Source organism: Pipistrellus kuhlii, unplaced genomic scaffold (assembly GCF_014108245.1).
Source record: "Pipistrellus kuhlii isolate mPipKuh1 unplaced genomic scaffold, mPipKuh1.p scaffold_m20_p_15, whole genome shotgun sequence".
In the NCBI taxonomy this organism is placed as follows: Eukaryota; Metazoa; Chordata; class Mammalia; order Chiroptera; family Vespertilionidae; genus Pipistrellus; species Pipistrellus kuhlii.
In genome coordinates this window covers 40,917,521-40,941,118 of record NW_023425460.1, presented here as the reverse complement: position 1 = coordinate 40,941,118, position 23,598 = coordinate 40,917,521, and the positions used below count along the sequence as shown (strand labels likewise).

Genomic DNA, 23,598 nt, shown 5'->3' with positions numbered 1-23,598 from the left:
ATAATTTCCCATCAGACTTAAAATTAAAAAGCCTTCATATAGCCTTCAACCTTACATGACAGGCCTCAGTGTATGCGAATGAATGAATGAATGAATGAATGGATATAACCTTAGAGCTATAAAAGATTAGGAGCATGAGCAGGAAGCAAACCTAGATTTCCTACTTATTAGCTGTGAAACTCTGGAGGAGTGAACTTCTCCAAGCTTAAGTGTAATCATGGAGATCACTCCTAGAAGAACACAGGATTCTGTGATGATAAAATGAGATTCTACTTAATATCTAATACTATAACAAAAGCTTCATAATAGTAACTTAATTGTTATTATTAAGTAAATCCTTTCATTTTATACACAATTAAACTAAGTATAATTAAGTCTACAGGCAAAATAGGTTAATAAAGACTAGTCTTAACAGATATTGTAAATATACATGTCCCCCCAAAAAAGTGAACTTTCAAGCAAAAAAAAAAAAAAAAAAAAAATCAATCTTATAATTACAAGTAAATCCAATTGGCAAATAATTGCCAAAGATAAAACCTAGAATAAAGAAAGTACTACAAAGTTTGAAAGGTTTTCCAAAGCAATCCCAGAACTAATGAATTACATTCTTTCTTCCTCTCCCAACTTATAATTACAGACTCTAATTGTTTTACAATAGAAAAAGTTTCTCTAAAGGAATCCTATCATTGATTTTATAAGGGAAATGAAAATCAGTACAAAAATTGTATTTATTTTACACAAATTAAACTTAGAAAATAATTTTGTTTCCATAAAGAAGAATAAAAATGTAATGACTTCAAATGAGTGAAATAGTGATTTTCCCTAAGGTGCACCACATTTATGAACAGATGAGTATACTGATGTCTAATATTACTAGAAAAACTGTAACTAAGAACAAAGATGCAGAATGGAAAACCCAGCAGTAAAATTTTATCTCCTCCAACAATGAGATAAATATTTACTGATTAATATTTTAATAGCAGGCTTTGATTTCTGAAAGCAAAAAAGAGTCTGAGTGGAGTTTCCTTACATCATTGAAAGCAGGGCAAGAAACCAAAACGTGATCCAGTCAAAACAAGGATGTTCTGGGAGAAAAATCTTACTCCAGAATTTTAGACTTCTTTTCGACAGTTTTGGCTCAGACCTTCAAATTCATATTTAATCTATGCCATCATGGAAAAATATATATTTCTTTTCTATTAAGGCATGTATGTAAAAGGCCTAATTTTATTTATCTTCTTTTTGCAGTTCTCAGTTATATATACATTAATACCGCTAACTTTGAACTATATCAAATGCACATTGTTAAGCCATATTTCTGTAAATAACTACACTTTAGGTACACTTCTGTCACTTTAAATAACTCTAACAACAGAAGAGAATATATATATATATACACACACACCCTCTAACTATGTCCCTGGGATTAGGATATCAGTTAGATTTCTTGGTTTTAAGCCAAAGAAACTAATTTTGGCTAGGAAATACGGGACTTTATTGAAAAACATATAAAGAAATTCAGAGAATTTTAAAAAGAAGCTGAAAAATCGAGCTTAGAATAGACAGGTATCTGGATATCTCATCCCATCAAGACTAGTCTCAACAAGTGAAAGGCAATTTCCTAAACAGAAATTGGATCACTAACAGGGGGAGAAATATGCTGAGAAAGGAGATTTTAAGAGAAGTAATATGTAACTTGCCTGTAACACTGCAGAAATAGTCTTATGATTTAATATTTGTACTGAATCTGAAGTGCTCCAATAACAGGCAAAATAGGATCAATGCAAGAGTCCTATCATCTAACATCATTAGAGAAATTTTGTTTTGTTGCAGGCTCCATTCTAAACATTCTTCAGGCCATAAAGCCAATCTCCAAAGGCCAGGAATCAATGTTAGTGTGTTTTAAATGTCCACATCTGCTTTGACAACATTTTAATTTTAAAGAACAATGAACTGTGTGAGTGGTAAGTATTATTGTAGATTTGGTATGTCCCAAGAGTACTTGGTTCTTATATAATAGTTTAGGCCAATTACCCTATATAATAAAAGGCTAATATGCAAATCGACTGAACGGAAGAACAACAGGTCACTATGACACGCACTGGCCACCAGGGGGCAGATGCTCAATGCACGAGCTGCCCCCTGGTGGTCAGTGTGCTCCCACAGGGGAAGCGTCACTCAGCCAGAAGCCGGGCTCACAGGCTGGTGAGTGCAGCGGTGGTGACAGGAGCCTCTCCCGCCTCTGCGGCAGGGCTAAAGATGTCTGACTGACAGCTTAGGCCCACTCCCTGAGGCTCCCGGACTTTGAGAGGGCGCAAGCCTCCCCCCACCCTCACCCTCCCCGGAGTGCGTGAATTTCATGCACTGGGGCCCCTAGTATTATTATAGGATGAAAAGAAGCTGTCCGTCTATCAGCAAAGTTCAACTTATTTATCAACTGTGGAAGGCTTAAAACAAAGTTCGGCAGACTTTGCTTCTGACTAGCTGAAAATGACAAAGTTAGCTAGGATTGAGAGCAGGATTTGCTTATCTTGCTTATCTAAGTCGGAAGCAACAAAACCAGTGGCTGTAAGTATTTGGGAATTAGGTAAACTTCTCAAAGAAAGGAATCTAGATGTAAATTGGGTTGGGGCTCAGATATTATCCAAAAGTAACTAACTATGTCCTAATATGTTACCCAGAAAAGATTTCTTTAGGATTAAAAATATTCATGAGTTTGAGTTTCTTTTTTCCTAAAACAAACAAAATTACCACGTTTTTACAACTTGAATAATGCCATGGAGCTGAAGTGTGGTCTGGTGGCCAATACTGCCACCCAATGGCAAGTGTTAAAATTTAAAACCAAAGGATTACAACAAACAAGACAAAGACCCAAGAACCAGATGCTCAAATCCTATAATTTCTCTCGATATTTAAAATTATGTTTTCTGGGTCAAGCAAATGCCATAATTTATTGGAGTACTAGTCCTCTAAAACATCTATCTTGAACGGCACTAGCAATCTAACACATCTCTAATTCATTCATTCAATCAAAAAAGGAAAAAATTGATTATATGTCAGGGACTACAGAAAGTGCTGAGGACACAAAGGTGATCAAAACATAATCATTCTTAACTCATGGAGTTCATGTGCCAGGAAGAAAGATAATCAAAGGATCGCACAAACCTAAACGTGACAGATGCTATAAATTAATTCGGGGCCCATGAAAGCATGTAGCAGGGGGACCCAACCTGGTCTTAGAATGTTAATGGGGTGAGGCTATTCCAGGAGGAAGTTCAGAAATGAGAATGGCATTGAAATAGTGAGGGATGGAGAACATGCAGGAAACTGAAATAAGTCCAAATAAAGCGTGACTTTGGATGAAGAATCAGACGTACCACACAAAACTATCAAATCACGTGACATAATTTAATGGCTGAAAACACCAGTCCTCATACGAAAACTGTGTCGCAGCTGCCTGGTTGAAAAGGAGTAGTGGAAACATAAAGAGCATTCTACAAACAGTAAAAAGGACTGAACGATAGCAGTGAGCAGGACATATGAACAGGAAAGGAATGGGGCATCTTCCAATGGTTAGTGACTCTCTTGTAGAGAGAAGATGTGACCTGTTTTGTGCCTGTATAGAATTGGGGAAAGTTTTGTTGTAATGGATAAGAAAAATCACCCTGGAAGACTGCTAGTTTGTGCTTTTTCAGCCTGTCTAATCTCACCATAGATTTCACGTTGCTAAGTTTTTCCGAGTAGATGAGAGAGAACCACTGAGTCCATTCCTTGTCAATTATGATGATGATCTATACTTTAAACATTTTATGAAAATGTATTTGTCCAGAAGATTCCAATTATTTGTCTGGGAAAACCTCTCATTGTGTGAATTTGGTTTCAGAAACAGGATCCCTGCCCACTACACAGATCAGAAAAGTTAGTTTCTCTATTTCTGTTTCTCGAGGCAGTCACGGCACAGGTAGACAACCTAGGTTTAGCCCAGCAGATGCAACAGGCAGGATTTCCAATCTTCCCACGTGACACCTTAGAACTGTTTCTCCCCGTGCCTGCCCCTCTAGCCTTCCATCCTCCTGGTGAGCCACTCGATATCCTGTGAATGAGTGAGGGTGCAGATTCAGAAATCGAAAATAAGTTGCTTAGCCCGGCCAGTATGGCTCAGTGGTTGAGCATCAACCTATGAAGCAGAATGTCACAGCTTAATCCCCAGTCAGGGCACAGGCCCGGGTTACAGGCTTGATCCCCAGTAGGGGACGTGCAGGAGGCAGCTGATCAGTGATTCTCATCATTGATGTTTCTATCTCTCTCCCTCTCCTGTCCTCCCTGAAATCAATAAAAATATTTTTTTTTAAATAAGTTGCTTATCTAAGCTAAAAGCTTATTTCTCTCTCATGACACATTCTAGAGGCAAGTGAACAAGGGCTGCTAGTTAGTTACTGCCATTTCCCGGCCAGCGGGAAGGTCCCCATGGTCTGAAATTCCCACACAGCACTTCCACGCAAGTCCTACACACCTACACTGTGTACAACAGCCACACTGGCTGCAAGGGAGGCTGGGAAATGTGGCTTGTAGCTGGGAGGCCATGTGCTGAGCCAAACACACTGGCTGAGGGCTATTGTAAGAAAGAAAGGAAGGATGAATGCTGGGAGCTAGTCACATTTCTGCTCAAATAAGACAGAAGTGTTTCTGCTGTTTTTAGTCAAAACGTGATTCAGATCCTTTTAGGCCTGCAAAAGAGAGAAACCCGCAGCCACAGTGATGTGGAGGAGACTGGGAAGTGCAGGGGGACTCCATACCCGGGAGTCTGCTTTGTGTGTATTCTGCGCATATGAACATAAAGGCTTCGCAAAGTTGCCTTTCTCCCTCCTCTGACTTATTGAGATGTTTACAATCTTTATTATGTGAAAAATGTCACAGAAGCAGATGGGTCCGCACAGGTCCCTGTCCTTTAAGTAATCTCTTTAATATGCATAGATCATGGCCAGGTCTACGTGTGTGACAAAAGTAAACATCAGATAAGAACATGTGTGCTTTTCTCTGGTACTTTCGTCTTAGGGTTTTGTAAGTGCTTTCTACAGGCAAAGGGGGACAATTGACTCTAATGGTGCTTCCATCCTTACTATAGACTTCTGTGTGATCTGGGGAAATGCTTCACATGGTAAAAGGGTGACAGCAGAGCCAAAACCGGTTTGGCTCAGTGGATGGAGCGTCGGTCTGCGGACTGAAGAGACCCAGGTTCGATTCCGGTCAAAGGCATGTACCTTGGTTGTGGGCAAATCCCCGGCGGGGGGTGTGCAGGAGGCAGCTGGTTGATGTTTCTCTCTCATCGATATTTCTAGCTCTCTATCCCTCTTCCTTCCTCTCTAAAGAAAATCAATAAAATATATTTTTTTAAAAATTTTAAAAAGTGACATCAGATAGTTAAGGAAGAAAGAGTTAGATGAGAAAGTTCAGGGGGAAGTGGAGTGTTGGCTGAGCAGCAGTCTTAGGAGGGGTTCTGAGTAAAACCAATCTGAGAAAACGAGACTGAAGACCAGTAGGACAGGCATACAGAAATGTTAGGAAGGGAACTCAAGACTCGACAGCAAGCGAGGCTTTTCCTCTGTGTTCTCAAAAACAAAAACAAATCTCAATTTCCAGGACACAACACTTTGTTTTGTACATTAGCACAAAACCAAACAGAACCACTAAAATGAACCAACATAAAAGGTTAACATATAATGGCAGTAGCAACAATCAGTTATTTTTTTTAACCCAAAGAATCCGGTTTTAAGTAGCACATTACAGAAAACTGCCAGACCCTGCATCTCAGCAGCTTGCCTCCCTAGCCCTCATTTTCTAATATCTCTGGTTCTGTGGTCACTCCCCAGATGTCCTGGAGACAAATCCCCTTTTTTCCCTCGGTGATTGCTCCACATTTTCCATCTCTGAAACAAAAACCTCCTTTTCCCACTAATGACTCTGGTCATAATCCCAACTTCCTTAAACACAGACGCAGGGGCCGGGTCTGCAGCTCAGAGGACCGGTCTGCACTCGGCCTGCTGGAAAGAAGCACAATCTCCCTTTCATCAACCCTCCCCCCACCCCCAACACCCCCCTCAGCTCAGAGGCCAAGTCTGTCGTCGGTAAGGATCATAACAGTACAGATGGTGTTTGATTTCTACAATACTTGACAATTATAAACAACACGTGTCTCTCTATAAAACTATCCCTATTATCACTCTGTTTTTGCATCCCCACTTCCATTTGCTTATAGACAATCAAGAATCGGAAATGTTTATGACTGGAGGCATTACTGAGGAGAATATAAAATGAGAAAGGCCAATATACCAAAGCCAGGAAAACAAAAAATAATATTCTGAACCAGATCTACAGGACAAAACAAAACAAAAAAAAGTATTTCAAAGAAGGATTAATAAAACTAAAGAACAAAAAGGACAGACATGTCCACAGAGAACAGTACTAAGTAAGTGTCCCCTTGTGTCCCCAGACTGCTGAAGTAAAATGAAGACTGAGGCAGTTTGTAAAGCACCGCGTGTGCAAGCTATACCTGTACTTCTCAAATCTTAACTTAAATATATTCTTGATACGCCATTTTTTCCGTAGAAAATAACGTTATTGTAGTTTCAAGACTGAAATGAAAAGGAAAAGATACCCTCCAGGCACTTTTTAGGAGAAGAAAGGTCACAAATTATTAAAATAGCCACTTAATAAAAGACCCGGCCCTATAATTAAAGAACATTAAGAAATTTGTATCCGCCATAATCATACTAGGCAATCAAATTCAATTCACTAAGTAATCACTGGCATTTTGTGTGGTTGGAGTAGCTGATAGTTTTTAATGAGATAACATGGGTTTAAGATGGGCGTAATTTATACAGAGCCTAATAATTCCTTGCAAGTACTCGGCATACCCAGTAACGAGTTTTTAAAATGTATTTCAATGTATTATGATGAATACAATTTTGGGGACCACATTGCCTCTGGTTATTCCTTAGATAGGTCTGATAGCAACTACTGCTTATCACTACGACCAAATTATAACAACAGGTGAGCATGTCACTTCCTAATATGTATTTCCTGAGTCAAAGTTCCCTCTATCAACAGGATTAGTACGTTCGCACAAAGCAACTTCTCAATATGAAAAAAAAAAATCACACTGTAAGCCACAGATTGATAAGAATATGGATAACAGGCCTATCTCTTCACTTAATTCCATAATGACAAAATTTATAGAGCCCAAAAGTAATCTTTGATGATAGACACTTATAAAAATTATTTAGAAATGTTTCCTTAGGAATCTTTTGCAATAAGCAGCTGAAATACTCTTTATTTTTGTTTTATTTTATTTAAATTCTTTACTGTTTATTACATGTCTCTTTTTACACTTACCATCTACTTTTTAAATATGCTGAGTTTTTAAAATAGCCACAGGAGGGCAGTATTTCCTAAGAAATAAGTTTAATATAGGCATTGAATGCTAGGACATCACAAATCAAATTTGAATGCAGCACACGTTAAATTCAGTCAACAAAAAATGACAGAATATCCTAATAGTCACACGCCTACAATTTAAAAAGCGCTTCATATATATAACGTCCCTTGGTTCTCAAAACAACATATAGACAACATCTATACCAATACTGTTTTGAAAAAGCCAACTGAGTTGATTGTTAATTGAACATTCAAAAAGCAAAACAAAGAAATAAGATTGGGGTGTTGCACACTATAGCAAAACAGACGAGTGTAGATTCGCACTAGTCTCTTAGACACAGGAATCCGTTTCCAAACCCATGACACAGCACAGGCTTACCTTGCCAGCTGTCATTGCAGACACACAGCTTTTCCCCTGTGAGGTCACAGTACCCGTGGTCGGGGCTGCCGCAGTTGGCCTTACAGTAGGGGATGTCGCAGGCCTCGCCCTTCCAGTACTTATCGCATTCGCAGTACACCTGGCTGGGAACGGAGGCGCTCGCTGTACACTTCCCGTGGCCAGAGCAATTGTTGGGACACGAGTTGATTCTGTAAAACGGAATCCATATACGTTCAAATTCAAGAAAACTGAAAAAGGAGTCCGGTTGATATTTTGTAAGCTTTGTAACTGTGTGTCCTCTTACATATTGAACACTTTCACAATGTTGATGTCAACTTTTTATTCTGTACCCTGTGACCCCTAATGCAAATCAGTTACATTTATTTGCAACTGGCCTTAGCTCATCCAGTGAGTTTGCATGGCCACCGAGACGTCAAACTCCCAAAGGCTACACCAGCAACATCTGCAGACACATGTAGTTCCACAAGCAATGCTCCATAAAGACTTAAGTCGGCAGATGTTTTGAATATATAATTTGCAAAGGGAAATTAAATTCATGAATACCTGAAGCTACATGAGAAACCAAGATATAACTTAGTTGTATAATATTTGAATAGCATGCTACCATCTATATGCTGTTATACAGAAATGAGATGCTTGTCAAACATTATTTTAAGGCTCTTTCACTGATTAATAGAGTCTATTGAGTATTTTTTCTTCCTTGCACACATACCTGAGACAAATCAACTCTATAATAAATGGCCGATTCAAGATATTTAGAATTTTTTATTCCTGGTAAAAAATTCTCTACAATTATAAAAATATATATATCATTCTCAACACTTGTAAAGAAAAGGGGAGAAAATGTACGGAGTTCCTCTGTGCTGTTCCAGTAACGGCATCAGAAAGTGTCTCTGGCTTCTTCCCTTCACCCTTAGACTCCAAGATTTTTTAAAAATGGATATAATGTCACACACATAGTAGATGCTCAATAAACATAATTTTCTTTCCGAGAAGACAGTGATGTAGGTGCCTACCTTCTCTCTGAAAGCCTCAATTCCTCCCTGTGTAAAATGGGGGAAATCCCCACTGGTCAGAATTGTTGGGACGAGAAATACAGAACATAGAGTACACGGAGCATCCAGTCTGGTCTGGATTCAGAGGCTATAAACACAGACCCCCCACCACCTGAAGGCCAGGAGGGCAGAGGAGCTCCTATTACCCTAATTAGTATTTGTTCACTCCATCGTTTACCAACGACTTTAAATTTCATAATTAATTTCCAACCAAACTTAGCGTGCTACCAATGTCCCGAGACTTAGGATTGATCCTGATGTGAGCTCAGATAGGATTCTGAGGCGTGTTATTAACATCTGATGTCACTTAATGGTGTTGAAATGTCACACACTAGCCGCTCCTCGTATATATCTACAAAAGCAAACAGTAAACTCTTTGAAGACAAATCATAAAATCCCTTACAATATGAAGTTTCAGAAAGATTACTTACGAATAGAAAATGTTGAAGCCGGTGAGGTTGTATGCAGCATCACTAAAGAAATGTAACAGTGCGTAGCCAGACGTTGTAACGACTTCAGGCACGCTCTCATTTCCCCGGATCTCAGGGACTATCAAACCACTGCAAGAGACAGAAGTTCAACATTGTGTGCATTAGTACACAGCTGACGGTTAATCACACAAAACGCACTCAACAATATCTTTTCGGGGTCACTCAGAATCGCTATGAGAATGGGCAGACTAGGAGGATAAAGCTAAAACGGCTCTTACCCCATCGGCTGTCCCGCAGCCAGCCCGCTCACACCCACTCTCCGGCCACCCCACCCTGATTTCTTCCAGCCCTGTGCACTGTAAGGTCCATCCTCCCTTTGTCCTCTCCCCATCCTGTCCTAACGCTCTAAGGTGGTCCTTGGTACTCTAAGTGACCTGTGGCTTTGCTTTCTCCTCCTGGCGAAAAATTCTGGTGAAAATGTTGTGTGACCACCTCCACTAGCCGTCTCCATCATCCCAAACATAAACTCTACTCCTGACACAATAACTCCCTGTTTCCCCCCTACCCAGTCTTTTTTAACGTTACTCCTTGTGATGTTTTTTAGGTCAATGCCACCAACTGGTGGTCCCCAGACCACTGGTGGTCCGTGAGGGCTGAAAGGCTGGCAACCGCTGTTTTTGATAACAATCCCTGCCTTGATTTCTCCCACTTTCTGTAATCTTCCTCACACGCCCTCCCTAAATTCAAGTGCACAAAAGAACCTGACAACTGTCATACTCTTGGGAGCATTTATTTCCCTCTGTTGAGATCTTGCTTCTATGTATGGTCCCCTGTTTAATTCAAATAACGTTTTATAAAAATCCTAATAAAAAAAAAATTCTGGTGAAGCTAGAAGGAATACCACACAGGAACTAAGAGACTGCAATGACATCCTTGTTAAAGTTGTCCGCTTCCAATATCCTAGTCCAGGTATTTTAGGTCATCTAGGGATATATGCTTTTTATATTTCTTCAAAATGTTGCGTGCTCATACCAATTATATGAATACAGAACTACTGCAAATATACTGTTACTCACTTAAGGCCATCTGCACATAAAAAAACAAACAAACTGGTGGGGGACATAAATGTGCAAAAGTAAGAAATAAAGTTGATAACTGGTACTTCTTTTTTAAGCCAATTTGTTCCTGCAGAAAATCCCAGGTCTTCACTTACTTACATCCACTCCTCCTCTAAGTCTGTGGAAACACACAATCTAGAGAAAAGAAGCTGCTACCAACTAATTACCCCCCACCACGGGGCCAGCCCCTTTACAGGACTCTGAGCTAGCACTGGGCACCCCAGGAACTGATTACCTCAAAGCTGGCAGAACAAAATAAAATATTATAGTCAAACAATGTATTTGGCAAATGCAGTCCCAAAAGCAAACAAAGAGTAATCCACTCTTGATGTTTTAATAATAATTATTACATCTACTAGCTTATGTTTGAAAAGAACAAAAGATTTTTAAAGGGAGATTGTCCATAGAATTCAAAGGCTGTAACACCAGTCTTAGTTGCACATATATTTTTTCATTGTCACCATGAGATATCAAAATGAGCACACTGCTAAAAATAATACTCCCAAGCCTTTACAATAAAAATAGTTAATCTCTCTGAAACGATAAAAAGCACAGATTTATTTGCTTGGTTGTTTGTTTGTGTGTTAAAAGCATTAAATAAATGAGGGCTTCTACCTCTTGTACAGCTTAAGCAGTTTGGACCAGACAGCCCCGCCACTGACGTCAGCTAGAAAAATGACAAATCGCATAAAAACAAACAAACCTGCCTGCATGCACTGGGGAACTAAGAAGAGGGTGAGCACAGGCAGTGGGGCCATTTCTCCTCGTAGGCATTGCTGATTTCCAAGTTGGAAGTAAGGGCTGAAGAGCTGAGAATCTCGGTTGAGATTCAGAGCTAGGAAAACAAAAAGTGGAAGCCAGGGCCCTCTCCTTGACCAGAGTCCCCCAAGAGGAGAAATAAAAGTGAACCAATCAAATACAGGGCCTTCAGGGGACCAGCCTGCAGCTGGGATGTGAATTGGGATTCAGCTGACTGTGGATTGCCGGCATCCTCAGGCACCCTCTCTAGGACTATAGCATCTTTCAGGTCTCAGGTTATTGCTACAAAAGACTTTACAAACATGATGTCCAGCACATCACTGTCCAGCACACAATTTTTAAAAAAAGCTGCCCACCTGGCATGGCTCAGTTGTTGAGTGTTTAACTATGAACCAGGAAGTCATGGCTAGATTTCCGGTCAAGGCACATGCCTGGGTTGCAGACTCATGTTGCGGGGCATGCAGGTGGCAGCCAATCAATGATTCTCTCACAACATTGATGTTTCTATCTCTCTCTCCCTCTCCCTCTCTGAAATAATAAAAATATTTTTAAAGACTTCAATCCAATCCATTCTCAAAAATCTAAAAAGTCTTGCCGAGACCAGTTTGACTCAGTGGATAAAGCGTCGGCCTGCGGACTGAAATGTCCTGGGTTCGATTCCCGTCAAGGGCATGTACCTTGGCTGCGGGCACATCCCGGTGGGGGTGGTGCAAGAGGCAGCTGATCGATGATTCTCTCTCTTTATCCCTCTCTCTTCCTCTCTGTAAAAAAATCAATAAAATATATTTTTTTAAAAATCTAAAAAGTCTTACCTACAAAGTCCAATGTCTTTAGCGTGATAACCAGTACAAGCAATAGTGCAGTGATTAAGGGATTACAAAACCTGACCTCATATTCTGACTCCATCACTTATCAGAGAGGCAAGTTTGGGTCACTCACAGATTCTCTCTGTGCCTCGATACTTTATTTATAAAATAGCAATAACAATACCTAGAATCAGGCCATTGTGAGGACTCAGTGAGTTAATGTATATGAAGCACTCCTGCACACCGCCTGTCACATAATGAGTATTCAGTAGACGTTACTGACTACTGTTGGTGGGCAATCTGGCTCCTACCTATCCTTACCTATAATCAAGTGACTCAAAACCACTTACTACTATCTAATATCCCAAACTATAATGTACTTTACTGTGTCTATGCCTTTATGCATGTTTTTCTCTATCAAAATGACATCCAACCTGGTCCTCCTTCTTTGCCTATCATTCTACTCATGATGAAATTCACCATGAAGAATTAGCTTCTTCTGAAATCATAGGGTGCTCTTTTCAAAATCTGATTGTAACATTTAATGTGCTGAGTGCTCTATTTACATGCTGCCACCAGTGGCTAACTGCTGTGTAGTGCTATATCCCCAAATCCTTAGCATTGCCCAAGGGACAGGCGTGTCTGTTACTCTCCGTAGGCCCTGTTGGTTTATGGTAATGAGAAGACTCAGGATGGAAGCTGGACACTCCAGAAAGACCAACCACGTGATTTAAAGGGTCCAGGCTTGAGCCACAAGCAGTCAGTCTGACTTCCAGAGAGAGGGCAGGAGCTGGCGAGTGAGCTGGGCCTTGTGGCCGATGGTTCAATCAATCAGGCCTGTATAACGAAAACCCAGTGAAAGCTGACCCCTGTAGCTGAGGGAGCCTGCTGAATGGAGACACATGAGTGAGCTGGGAGGGTGACCCTCCCGAGGGCACAGGTGGTTTGTTTGTGATCCTCCCAGACTCTCCCTATGGGTCGCCTCATTGGCTGGTTGTGATGTTTATCCTTCATGATAAAACTATGATGATATGTACAGTGCTTTCCTGAGTCATTCCAGCGAATTACTGAACTTACAGGGGGTGGGCACCCCTAAACTTTAGTATAAGTGACCGGGGGAGCTCCTGAACTTGCAGCTGGTGTCTGAGTGAAGGGCAGTTTGATGGAGCACTCAACCGATGAAGTTAGGCCTAAATCCAGGTGGCTGGTGTCTAAGTCACTGCAACCCTCTTTATCTTATCTCTCACATCCTCCAGACTTATCACAGCCTCTGGAACTGAGCGAGTTATCAAATATCTGTCACATAGGAAATATACTTATGCACCTAGAATAATTTGAACAATTAGATTCTGAATTCTTAGCAACATACAATTTAGATTTTAAGTCACTAAACTATCAAGTCCTAATCCTGACACTACTATCTATTATATGTAAAACTTAATTTCTCCGAGTCTCAATTTTCTCGACTCTGGAATGGGGATAACAGTAATTCTTCCACAAGGTCCTTGTGAGGATTACATGACATTTAAATTTTTAAATTGATTTCAGAGAAAGGAAGAGAGAGAAACATGGACCAATTGTCTCTCACACGTGCCCCCTCCCCACCCTGGGGATCAAACCTGAAACCTAGAAACTACGTAAGTGCCCTGACAGGAATCAAATCAGCCACCTTTTGGTGTATTGGATGAACAGCCAACCCAGGCACCCTGGCCAGGGCAGATTACGTGACATTTAAGCTGCCCACTACAGTGCTTTTCAATAAGCAGGATGTTTTCCTCTCCCTCCGGACACCTAACAGGAACATTCGCTAATGAGGAGTCACTGGTTCCATCTTCAAGGTCATATACTAAATTGCATCTGCTAATTATCTGACAAAAGTTTTCTTCAGTGTCAAGAAAGGGTAGGTAAGAGTGCTAATGGGCCGCTGTTAATTAATGCAAAGTCATTACAACTACATACTGGGAAAACAAATGAAAAGGCACACATCTAAATGATGGTCAGTCAACAGTGTCATACAATAGAGTAATGGCAGTAGAATGACATCTAAATTGCTGGGGGGGGGGGAGGGGAAATAAAATATATGAACCCAGGACTTTATCTAATTGTCACAATGAATTATCGTACAGTGTGATTATTCGGGAGGCACTCCTCCGTTTTCTATCTCCTGCCCTTAGATGAAGGACTAGCCGTGGCTACTTTCATATAATTTTCAAACATTTCAGAGATTAAGTTCTACAAGTATTTTGAGTAATAATGATATCACACAGCTGGGTCTAAGCTCCCAAGGAGTCACTCTGAAATGGTCACTTGGAAATTCAAGTCTTTACATGTTTTTCCAAAAAGATTATAGTTCACATTCCTGATAAACCGAATACTGGCAACAAAAGAAAATGAAAATTTTTATAGGGAATAAACTTATCTATGTTTAAATTTTTAACAGTGACTGAACACATAAAAGATTCTATGTAAATAACAAAAGTAAAAAATAATGAGTAACTCTGATCAACAATCACATTCATTAACTTATATACAAAATCTACATTACATGTTCATAATTTTTCCTATGCCTAATATTTCCTACTAGTAATAAACATTTTATAATTTGTACATTCAAACATAAAGATTTTAAAAATTTATTGAAAATGATGTGGTTTTAAAATTAAGCTTGATTACCTGACTACTAATCTACTAATAAAGTATTTTGAAGCAACCAAAATTCCCAAATCTGAGAACTGATGGACACACCTTCTTTTTTAAACCACTAGAGGCCCAGTGCATAAAATTCATGTGTGTGGGGGGGGCGGGGGAGGAAGGAGGAAGAGATGTCCCTCAGCCCAGCCTGCACCCTCTCCAATCTGGGATCCCTCGAGGATGTTCAATTGTTCATTTAGGCCCAATCCTACCGGGATCATCCCTCTCACAATCCAGTACTGCTGGCTCCCAACTACTCGCTTGCCTGTCCCTAACTGCTTCTGCCTGCCAGCCTGATTACCTCCTAACCACTCCCCTGCCAGCGTGATTGATGTCTAACTGCTCCCCTGCCAGCCTGGTCACCCCTAACTGCCCTCCCATGCAGGCCTGGTCCCTCCCAATTGCCCTTCCCAGCTGGCCATCTTGTGGCAGCCATCTTGTGTCCACATGTGGGCAGTGATCTTGTGTGCTGGAGTGATGGTCAATTTGCATGTTACTTTTTTACTAGATAGGATTACATAAAGCATAATTTAACCTTTTTATAAAAATTGCAAATTGTATCATTTTGCCAAAATAAAAAGCCAACTACATATTTATATATATAAAATATATATATTTGTGTGTGTGTGTGTGTGTATATATATATATATATATCCCCATATCTATTTATTTGTCAGCTAGAACTCATGTTAATTTATTCAAATAGTTCTCAAAACATCATCAAATCACTTTAAAAGAATACACTATATAAGGACATTCATTCAGAAATCTACATTTCTGATATAAAACTCATTTATCTCTACTATATCAATACCAACATTATTGTATATACACCTAAGTTGGTGGTCAATATCTCTGCAAATTTATTTTGGACTACAGATCAGTATATCTTTAAAATTAATAAATTATGTAGTTACTTTCCTAAAGCCGTAAGTTCATCAATTAAACATAAATACTCACCTAAGTACAGCTATTAAAGGTGCATATATAGAATCTCCATCATAAACATACATGTGATCCCAGCTACATTCTGTAGCAAAATGATTGAATCTTAATCTTAACACTGCATTTGGACTAAAAGGAAACAAAATATTTTAGAATGAATGTATAATATGCAAAGCAGAGTCCATTTACAGATAATTTTGCTATAAATCCTTAAGTCACCTAGTACAGATAATTTTGTTATAAATCCTTAATTTTGCTCTAAATCTTTGAGTCAGTGTGAAAGACTGAGAAGCAGTCACATTTAAACTATAAAAAAGACATATAACTTCAAAATCCACTACCAGGCCATGTGTATGCATCATCATTTTCTAAAGATTCAGTCCACAGGGAATGTTCAGTCTCTGTGGAGATTGAATAGATTGCATGCATTACTGAAACCTATTGAACGGTATACTTAATATATGTGCATTTTGTTTTATGCACCTTGTTCTTGAATAAAGTTGAATTTTAAAATTCAACACTCAAGAAGCAACTATTGTAATTTCTACACAAACCCTAACCAGAGGCCCTAATAAGGTCTTCAAATTTTAACTGAAATATGAAATACTATTAACAAGGAAACAAAATGAGACCATAGGTGCACAGGTAATTAATAACTTTCAGGTTCTGAAAAACTCTATAAGTATACCCCAAAACTGCCAGTTTTCCAAAGGTACTCTTTAAAAAATCATAATATTGTTCAAACAATTCATATTGATTCATTTATGATCCCTTCATAATGTTTAAATAGATAAATTCAGTCTAATGCCCTAACGACTGAAAAATACCTCTGAAAGCAAAATTCACTCTTTTCTATAAAACGTTCTATTTTTAACACCCTCAGAACGAACATGCTCATTAATATAAATCAATGGTATAATTTGGCATGGAGTATTTTTACTTTCTATGGAATCTTCAAATTCTATAACAAGATGTCTAAAATAAGCCAAAAAAATGCCTACTTGCTTTAAAATGACACACTAACAAACATCAAAAATAAAATTATGTAAAAATTAGCCTGACAGATGTGGCTCAACAGTTGAACGTTGAGCTATGAACCAAGAGGTCATGGTTTGATTCCCAGTGAGGGTACATGCCCGGGTTGGAAGCTCAACTCTCAGTGGGGGACGTGCCAGAGGCAGCCAATCAGTGATTCTCTCATCATTGATGTTTCTATCTCTCTCTTCCTCTACCTTTTTCTCTGACATCAATAAAATACATATTTAAAAAATAAAATACATGTAAAAATTAAACTATTATCACAAGTGATAGGTATTGTAACTTATATTAAATGTGATATCTAAAAGTTGTAAAGCCATAAAAATGTCGTGAATACTAGTAGTTTATTTAATAATAAGCAATTAAATAACCTCTACTATTATAAAGTTGTTACACTTTACTGCTTTAACATTGATATGACATCTTCTTTATCGTTTTAGAATAAAATAAATATACCCAAACTGCATACTTACTAGCCTTCAATTAGCCATGTACATTTAGTTTTATACTTATAGTTAATTGGACCATCTGTTAAATATCCAGAAGGTTCTGTTAACCTAGAAAACAAAATCATGAAAATAACTACCTTAAAGAAACTTTAAGACATAGAGTAGCATAAGAAAATTTAAAAGACATTAAGTTATAGGATATAGCATTTTTGTCAAAAAATAAGTTATTTACAACTTAGAAAATTTTTCCAATTGCCATATATTTCTCTAGATCTCAAAATAAATTTATTTTGGCTTTCTTTAAACCTTAATGTATTAAAACCATTTCATTTTATATGTTGGAAAAAATGTACTGCAAGACTGAACATTATATTGATGGGTTGAATGTTGACACAGAATAGATTAAGTTAAATTTCCTGTGCACAAAAATTAGGTGGAGGCAAAGGAAGGAAAAATCAAATACACTGAAAAATACAGATCTTTGGAATAAGCAATAATATAGTGCATGCTACCCTCAGAGCTAAACTGTTAGCTCTATATTTGTTTTTCACTCACCAGAATTGCTAAAGTAGTCCTCACCAAGCTTACTGATTTTGGCTACCGTATTTTCCGGCGTATAAGACGACCCCCTAATTTTACAATTAAAACATAGGTTTAGGCCTATATTTGCTGTATAAGACTACCCCCCACTTCCGAGGCAACACCAGTTCTTTTTTTAATTAAATTTTTAATGAATGACATTTTTCGAACATACCGTAATATACCGTACATTGATATGATAAATGGGAGGTCTCTTCACAAATGGCAATGCCATGAACTTGACCGAGAAACAAGAAATCCAGACAATTTTCGGGATCGAGTTGGAAAATTCGTTTAGCGGCATATTCAGATGTTTTTCAGGATATACTGGGTGTATAAGACGACCCCTGATTTTCGGTTGACTTTTTTTCGTTTCAAAAGTCGTCTTATACGCCGGAAAATACGGTACCTGTTTTTATTATCATGTTCTCTTGTCTATATGATTTTTCAGAATTTAAAAATATTTAAAACAGGATCCCAATTCTACTTCATTTTATTCTCCTTAGTTCAGCCCAATTAGTTTACCAAGACCATATTTTAAATAATTACAATAGCTTCCCATTTAGCCTTTATATATTTATATATGCATATAAAGACAACATACATACACATATCGGGGCTTATAACCTATCACATATGCATACACACGTACATACAACACATATATACAACACAGATATAAGGATCATTATCTAGTCTTAGATAAAATTAAAATTTCCTTATATTATAGAGTTTTAAAAACATTAAGGGGAAAAAGATTTATCTACCCAAATTAGGGCTGATTAAAGGGTCAATCAATATGAATGTTATTTGTAAATCTTTCATAATCCCAGCCAGGTTACTCTGGGCAAGAAGGAGGCTAGTTCATGTTTAGAAAAGTTTCTGAAGAGCAACAGACAAATTGCAATGTTCTCAAACTAATGAAATAATAAATTGAGCATTTTCTATTGTACATGTCAGATACTACTATAAGTGCGTAATGTATGACTTCATTTTAAAATCCCCAAACCTGCCCTAGCTGGTTTGGCTCAGTGGATAGAGTGTTGGCCTGCAGACTGAAGGGTCCTGGGTTCGATTCCAGTCAAAGGCACATGCCCAGGTTGCAGGCTCAGTCCCCAGTAAGGGGCATCCAGGAGGCAGCCAATCAATGATTCTCCCTCATCATTGATGTTTCTTTCTCTCTCTCCCTCTCCCATCCTCTCTGAAATCAATAAAAATATATTAAAAAAATAAAATAAAATCCCCCAAACCCTAAGAGATAGTGAGTAGTTATTAATCCTATAGTCAAGATGAGAAATTGAAAGCACAGTTAAATAACAGGCTAAATCGTTTGTACTGATTTTTCACTTCCAATAATGTCAGATGAGGTAATTCGGACAAACCCACCACTGAGGACAATTTAAAAAGCTAAGAACCATTTTAAAATCTTAAAAGCATGCTGTAAGGAGCAAAATGGTAAGATCTGCCAAGCCAAGATGAAGAAGTTGCAAATTCCAGGCATTCAAAGCTACTTTTGCGGGGGAGAAATCTGTCTGTTTAGAAGATACTGCCAAAGGCTGAGAGCTTCTGGCAGCCTCTGAAATGGGTGACAGAAAACCCCCAGACCTGCAATTGGCTTCAGGTGGTACTAGACCTGCCAGAACACTCAGGCTCCTAATGTTTCAAATTCACCAACAGACTTGTAAGTCACAAGGACAATTAGACAATATTTTTAATTGAATACCAAAACCACAACACATCAAAATTTATAAGATGAAGCTAAATCAGTGTTTAGAGAGAAATTTCTAATTCTAAATGTATGCATTAGAAAATTGATAATCAATTATGACTCAAAAAAACCTAGAAAAAGACAATAAATTAAACAACATGAAAGTATAAGGGAATAATAAAAGCAGAAACCTCTGAAACAGAAAACAGTCTTATAATAATGAAAATTTATATAATTAAAAGTTGGCTTAATAAAGACTAGTAAATTAATAACCCCGTATCAAAACTACTCAAGGAGAAAATATTGATTGCCATTATCAAAAAGGAAATGAGGAACATTACTACTCATGCTACAGGAAGAATAATATATTAAGAACTTCATACTAATAAATTTGACATTTTAGATGGAATGCAAAAGTTGTTTTTAAAGTACAACTTGACTAAACCAAAACAAGAAAAAAAAAAAAATTTATAAGTATCTCTCATACAAAAATCCTAAACTGAGTATTATCTAATTTTATCTGGTATAGATATTAAAAATACATATAAAAAGAAGAGCATGTAACAGTATTCCTGGAAGAGGTATGTGTGAAGACTTGGAGGTTCATGAAATAGCATGATATCTTTGGGGAACTGCGAGTGATTCAGAGGATCAATGAGTAATGAGTAAGACAAGACTATACACAGTAATCGATATGACATTGTATGAAAATCATCCTAGGGATAGTCCTCCAGAGCAAGAAAGCAGCTCCACAGAAGGCACTACACAAAACACTGAAAGCAAATATGAACAGCCCCTGCTGGCTGAGTCAAAACATTAGAGTAAGGCAAACAATAGGTACGCCAATAGCCTGGGAGAAAATGTGGGGAGTGAGATTCTTTGAAGAAGCAGGACATTCAGAAGCTGCTCAGTACATGGGCCTGGGAATTTGGGCAGACCCTGAGCTCAGAAAGACATGAGAAGACCTACCCTTTCGCCTCCGGCTAATTTTCCCACTGGGAACCAGAAGGAAGTGAGGCGAAGGCCGAGTCATAGGCAACCTGGCTAAGCACGGAAGGAGTGCCACAACAGTCCATCTACAAGGCCCGGGAGAGCTCCTTATTTGTGCTTGGCTCCAGCACTCGCGGAAATTTTTTAAATACCACCTGACCACAAGCCAAAGGAACAGAGACTTTAGAGACCACACACAACAAAGAATACTGTCATTACAAAAACTCGGTTAGGGAAGTCACTGAACAAGTACACAATGATGACACACAGAAACAATAAAAAGGAACCCTCAGGAGGGGGAAGAATCTGATTTCTATTACCGTGTTTCCCCAAAATAAGACATCCTCTGAAAATAAGACCTACTTACAGGTTTCCTTCTAAGTGAAATATAAGGCATCCTCCTGAAAATAAGCCCCCCCACCCCCCTAGGCTCTGTCTCAGAATGCTATTGCGAAACATGAGAGATTTGGTCCACTGATTCTGAAAGAAATGGAGTTACAAGAAATTCACCAGGAAATTCAGGAATTGGATTGTTATGATGATGTTCCAGAAGATGATGACATGATTGTCATTGAATAAATGAGTAAATTCTTGATACTGTAGGATTCACAGTTTGTCTGGTTTGTGTTGACAACTACCGTACAACCATACCGTATACAGGTAATAAATTTCCTTTAGTTTCATTTAACAATTAATGTGTACTGTATTCTTCTTCATGGAAAAATAAGTCATCCCCTGAAAATAAGACCTAGTGCATCTTTGGGAGCAAAAATTAATATAAGACACTGTCTTATTTTCGGGGAAACAGGGTATATGTCATCCTATATAATAAAGAGCTAATATGCTAATTAGACCAATCAGCAGAACAACCGACCGTCTGGACAACCTTCCGGACAGAACCGGGTTGCTAGGGCTGGCCAAGGCTGCGAGGGCCGGCTGGGGCTGCGAGGGGCTCTGAGGGCTGAGCCCCTTGCAAGAATTCCGTGCATCAGGCCTCTAGTATTATAATAATCAAATGTCCAGTCTCCAACAACAAAAAATTACAAGCATGCAAAGAAACAAGAAAGTACGCTCTTCAGAGAAGCTAACAGAAACTGTCCCTGAGGAAACAGACACTGGGTGTGCTTGACTAATTCAACTGTTTTCAATGGGCTAAAGAGCTAAAGGAAACCAGCAAAATGATATCTCAACAAATAAAGAATAGCAATAAAGACTTGGAGATGTCCTTATCACAACATCCAAGTCAATATTACTTCCATCCTCTCAATAAGCAAGGTAACATGCAGGAGACTTGCATAAAAGTTTCCTCTGGATGTCAGCCTAAGCATAGATCCCTAAGAGGCTCCATGAAGAAATCCTTCTCCCACCTAGCCGGCATGGCTCAGTGGTTAGCATCGGCCTGGGAACCAGGAGGCAGTAGTTCCATTCCTGGTGAGGCACATGCCATGGCTGCAGGCCGGATCCCCAGTAGGAGACTGTGCAGGAGTAAGAGAGGAAAGCCCTGCCACTCCCACAGTGAGAACAACTCTCCCTTCGCAGTGCCCTGCCCTCTTCTCCAGCACCCGCCTCCTTCACCTCCCTGCCACTTGAACCCAGCACTCCCACACGGGCACATCGGGGCATCCTCACCATCTGGAACCGCTCTTCTCATTCGGAAGTCTTCCACTCCAGCATGACAAACACCTGGTTTCCAACCTTTCCGTACTTCTTACTCCTGATGCCCTCCTGTCCAGCGGTGTGGAGGTCTCCAGGAATGAGCTGGATAGAGTTCGGCCTCCTACATAACAACTGTTTCTAATGCTGCTTCTACAATGCACTCTAAGTTTCAAACCACAAACTTATTCTTTCTTTAATCCTGTCGCGCTCCTGTCCTCAGTTGGGAACCATCCTGGCATGCGATTCTAGATCAGGACTGCAGAAACGACTGGCCGACTGCCTGTGTGTGTAAATGAAGATTTACTGGAATGCACATTTGTTTACATGTGTGTGAGATTGCTAACATGCTACGCGAACAGAGCTGAGTAGTGGCAACACAGACCATCTGGCCTGCAAAGCCGAAAATACCTACTATCTGGCCCTTCACAGAAGAAGTCTGCCAGTCCCTGTCTAGATGCCCGCACATGCCCATCTGCCTTGCCTATGTCTCATCCAGCTATAGCTGCGCAGTCTAGAATCCCTGCTCAAACTGGACTGTATCATAGGAGTGGCCGCTGCCATATGCAGAAAACCAGCGCAAACATTAAGCAGAGCTAAATTAGATCAGTGGAAGTGCTGTTCTCTATCCTGACTATGAATACAAAATTTGATTAAGACATTATAAAAAGTAAGAAAACTCAATCTTTTTTTATTCAAAGTCTCTGAAACAATAAATCCTATGTATCGATGACTAAGGTTTTTGTGCTGGCATAACCACTCAATGAGAAATAGTCAGGTCCCATCGGGGCTGCTGTTGTACACCAGCCTCACATGGAGGTCTGTTTTCAAAGTGTTATTTAAAATAAATAAATTATATATATATATATATATATATATATATATATATATATATATATATATAAATTGATTTCAGAGAGGGAGGGAGAGGCAGAGGGAGAATCATCAATGATGAGAGAACTCACTGATTGGCTGCCTCCTGCACACCCCAAACTGGGGATCCAGCCCACAACTCGGGCGTGTACCCTGACAGGGAATCGAACCGTGACCTTCTGGTCCATAAGCCGATTCTCAACCACTGAGCCACTCTGGCTGGACTAAAACTGTGCTCTTAATTAAAATATTATTTAACAGCTTATTGGTTTATTTTTAAGCAAAATGGATAAAGAGGATCTCTGGATTATATCATTGGTATTAACGTTTCCCTGTCTGCACACTGAGCTGGCGTTTATTCATTTCCTTCACAGTATGTTCTATGTCCCCTCTCTCAATTCTGCATTCTCTGTCCACCTGGTCCCATTTTTTTAACTGCTCATACATTGACCATTATTTAGCTTGCATTCCTATAATACAGTGATTCTTACCATGTTGGGATGAGATCACTTTCGGAGAATCTCTTAAAAGCTATACCCTCCTGCCTACGAAAATTCACATGAATAATAATTCATATACAAATCTGAGGGTTCGCCAACTACTCACAACCCATCCAGGAACCTGACATTAAAAGTAACTGTCAGCCTGGCCGGCATGGCTCAGTGGCTG

General features: G+C 39.1%; 1 protein-coding gene across 2 annotated transcripts in view; it reads right to left on the bottom strand.

Moving 5' to 3' along the window:
• The window catches only part of ATRNL1 (attractin like 1), a 402,177-nt gene that overhangs the window by 367,343 nt on the left and 11,236 nt on the right, over positions 1-23,598 (bottom strand). For both annotated transcript variants that reach the window (XM_045582133.1, XM_036439164.2), the window contains exons 2-5: positions 17,151-17,234; positions 15,655-15,768; positions 9,321-9,449; positions 7,814-8,022 (exon numbers count right to left, since the gene is read on the bottom strand). In XM_045582133.1, the coding sequence (XP_045438089.1) occupies positions 7,814-8,022; positions 9,321-9,449; positions 15,655-15,768; positions 17,151-17,234 (536 nt within the window). The remainder of the gene's footprint in view (positions 1-7,813; positions 8,023-9,320; positions 9,450-15,654; positions 15,769-17,150; positions 17,235-23,598) is intronic.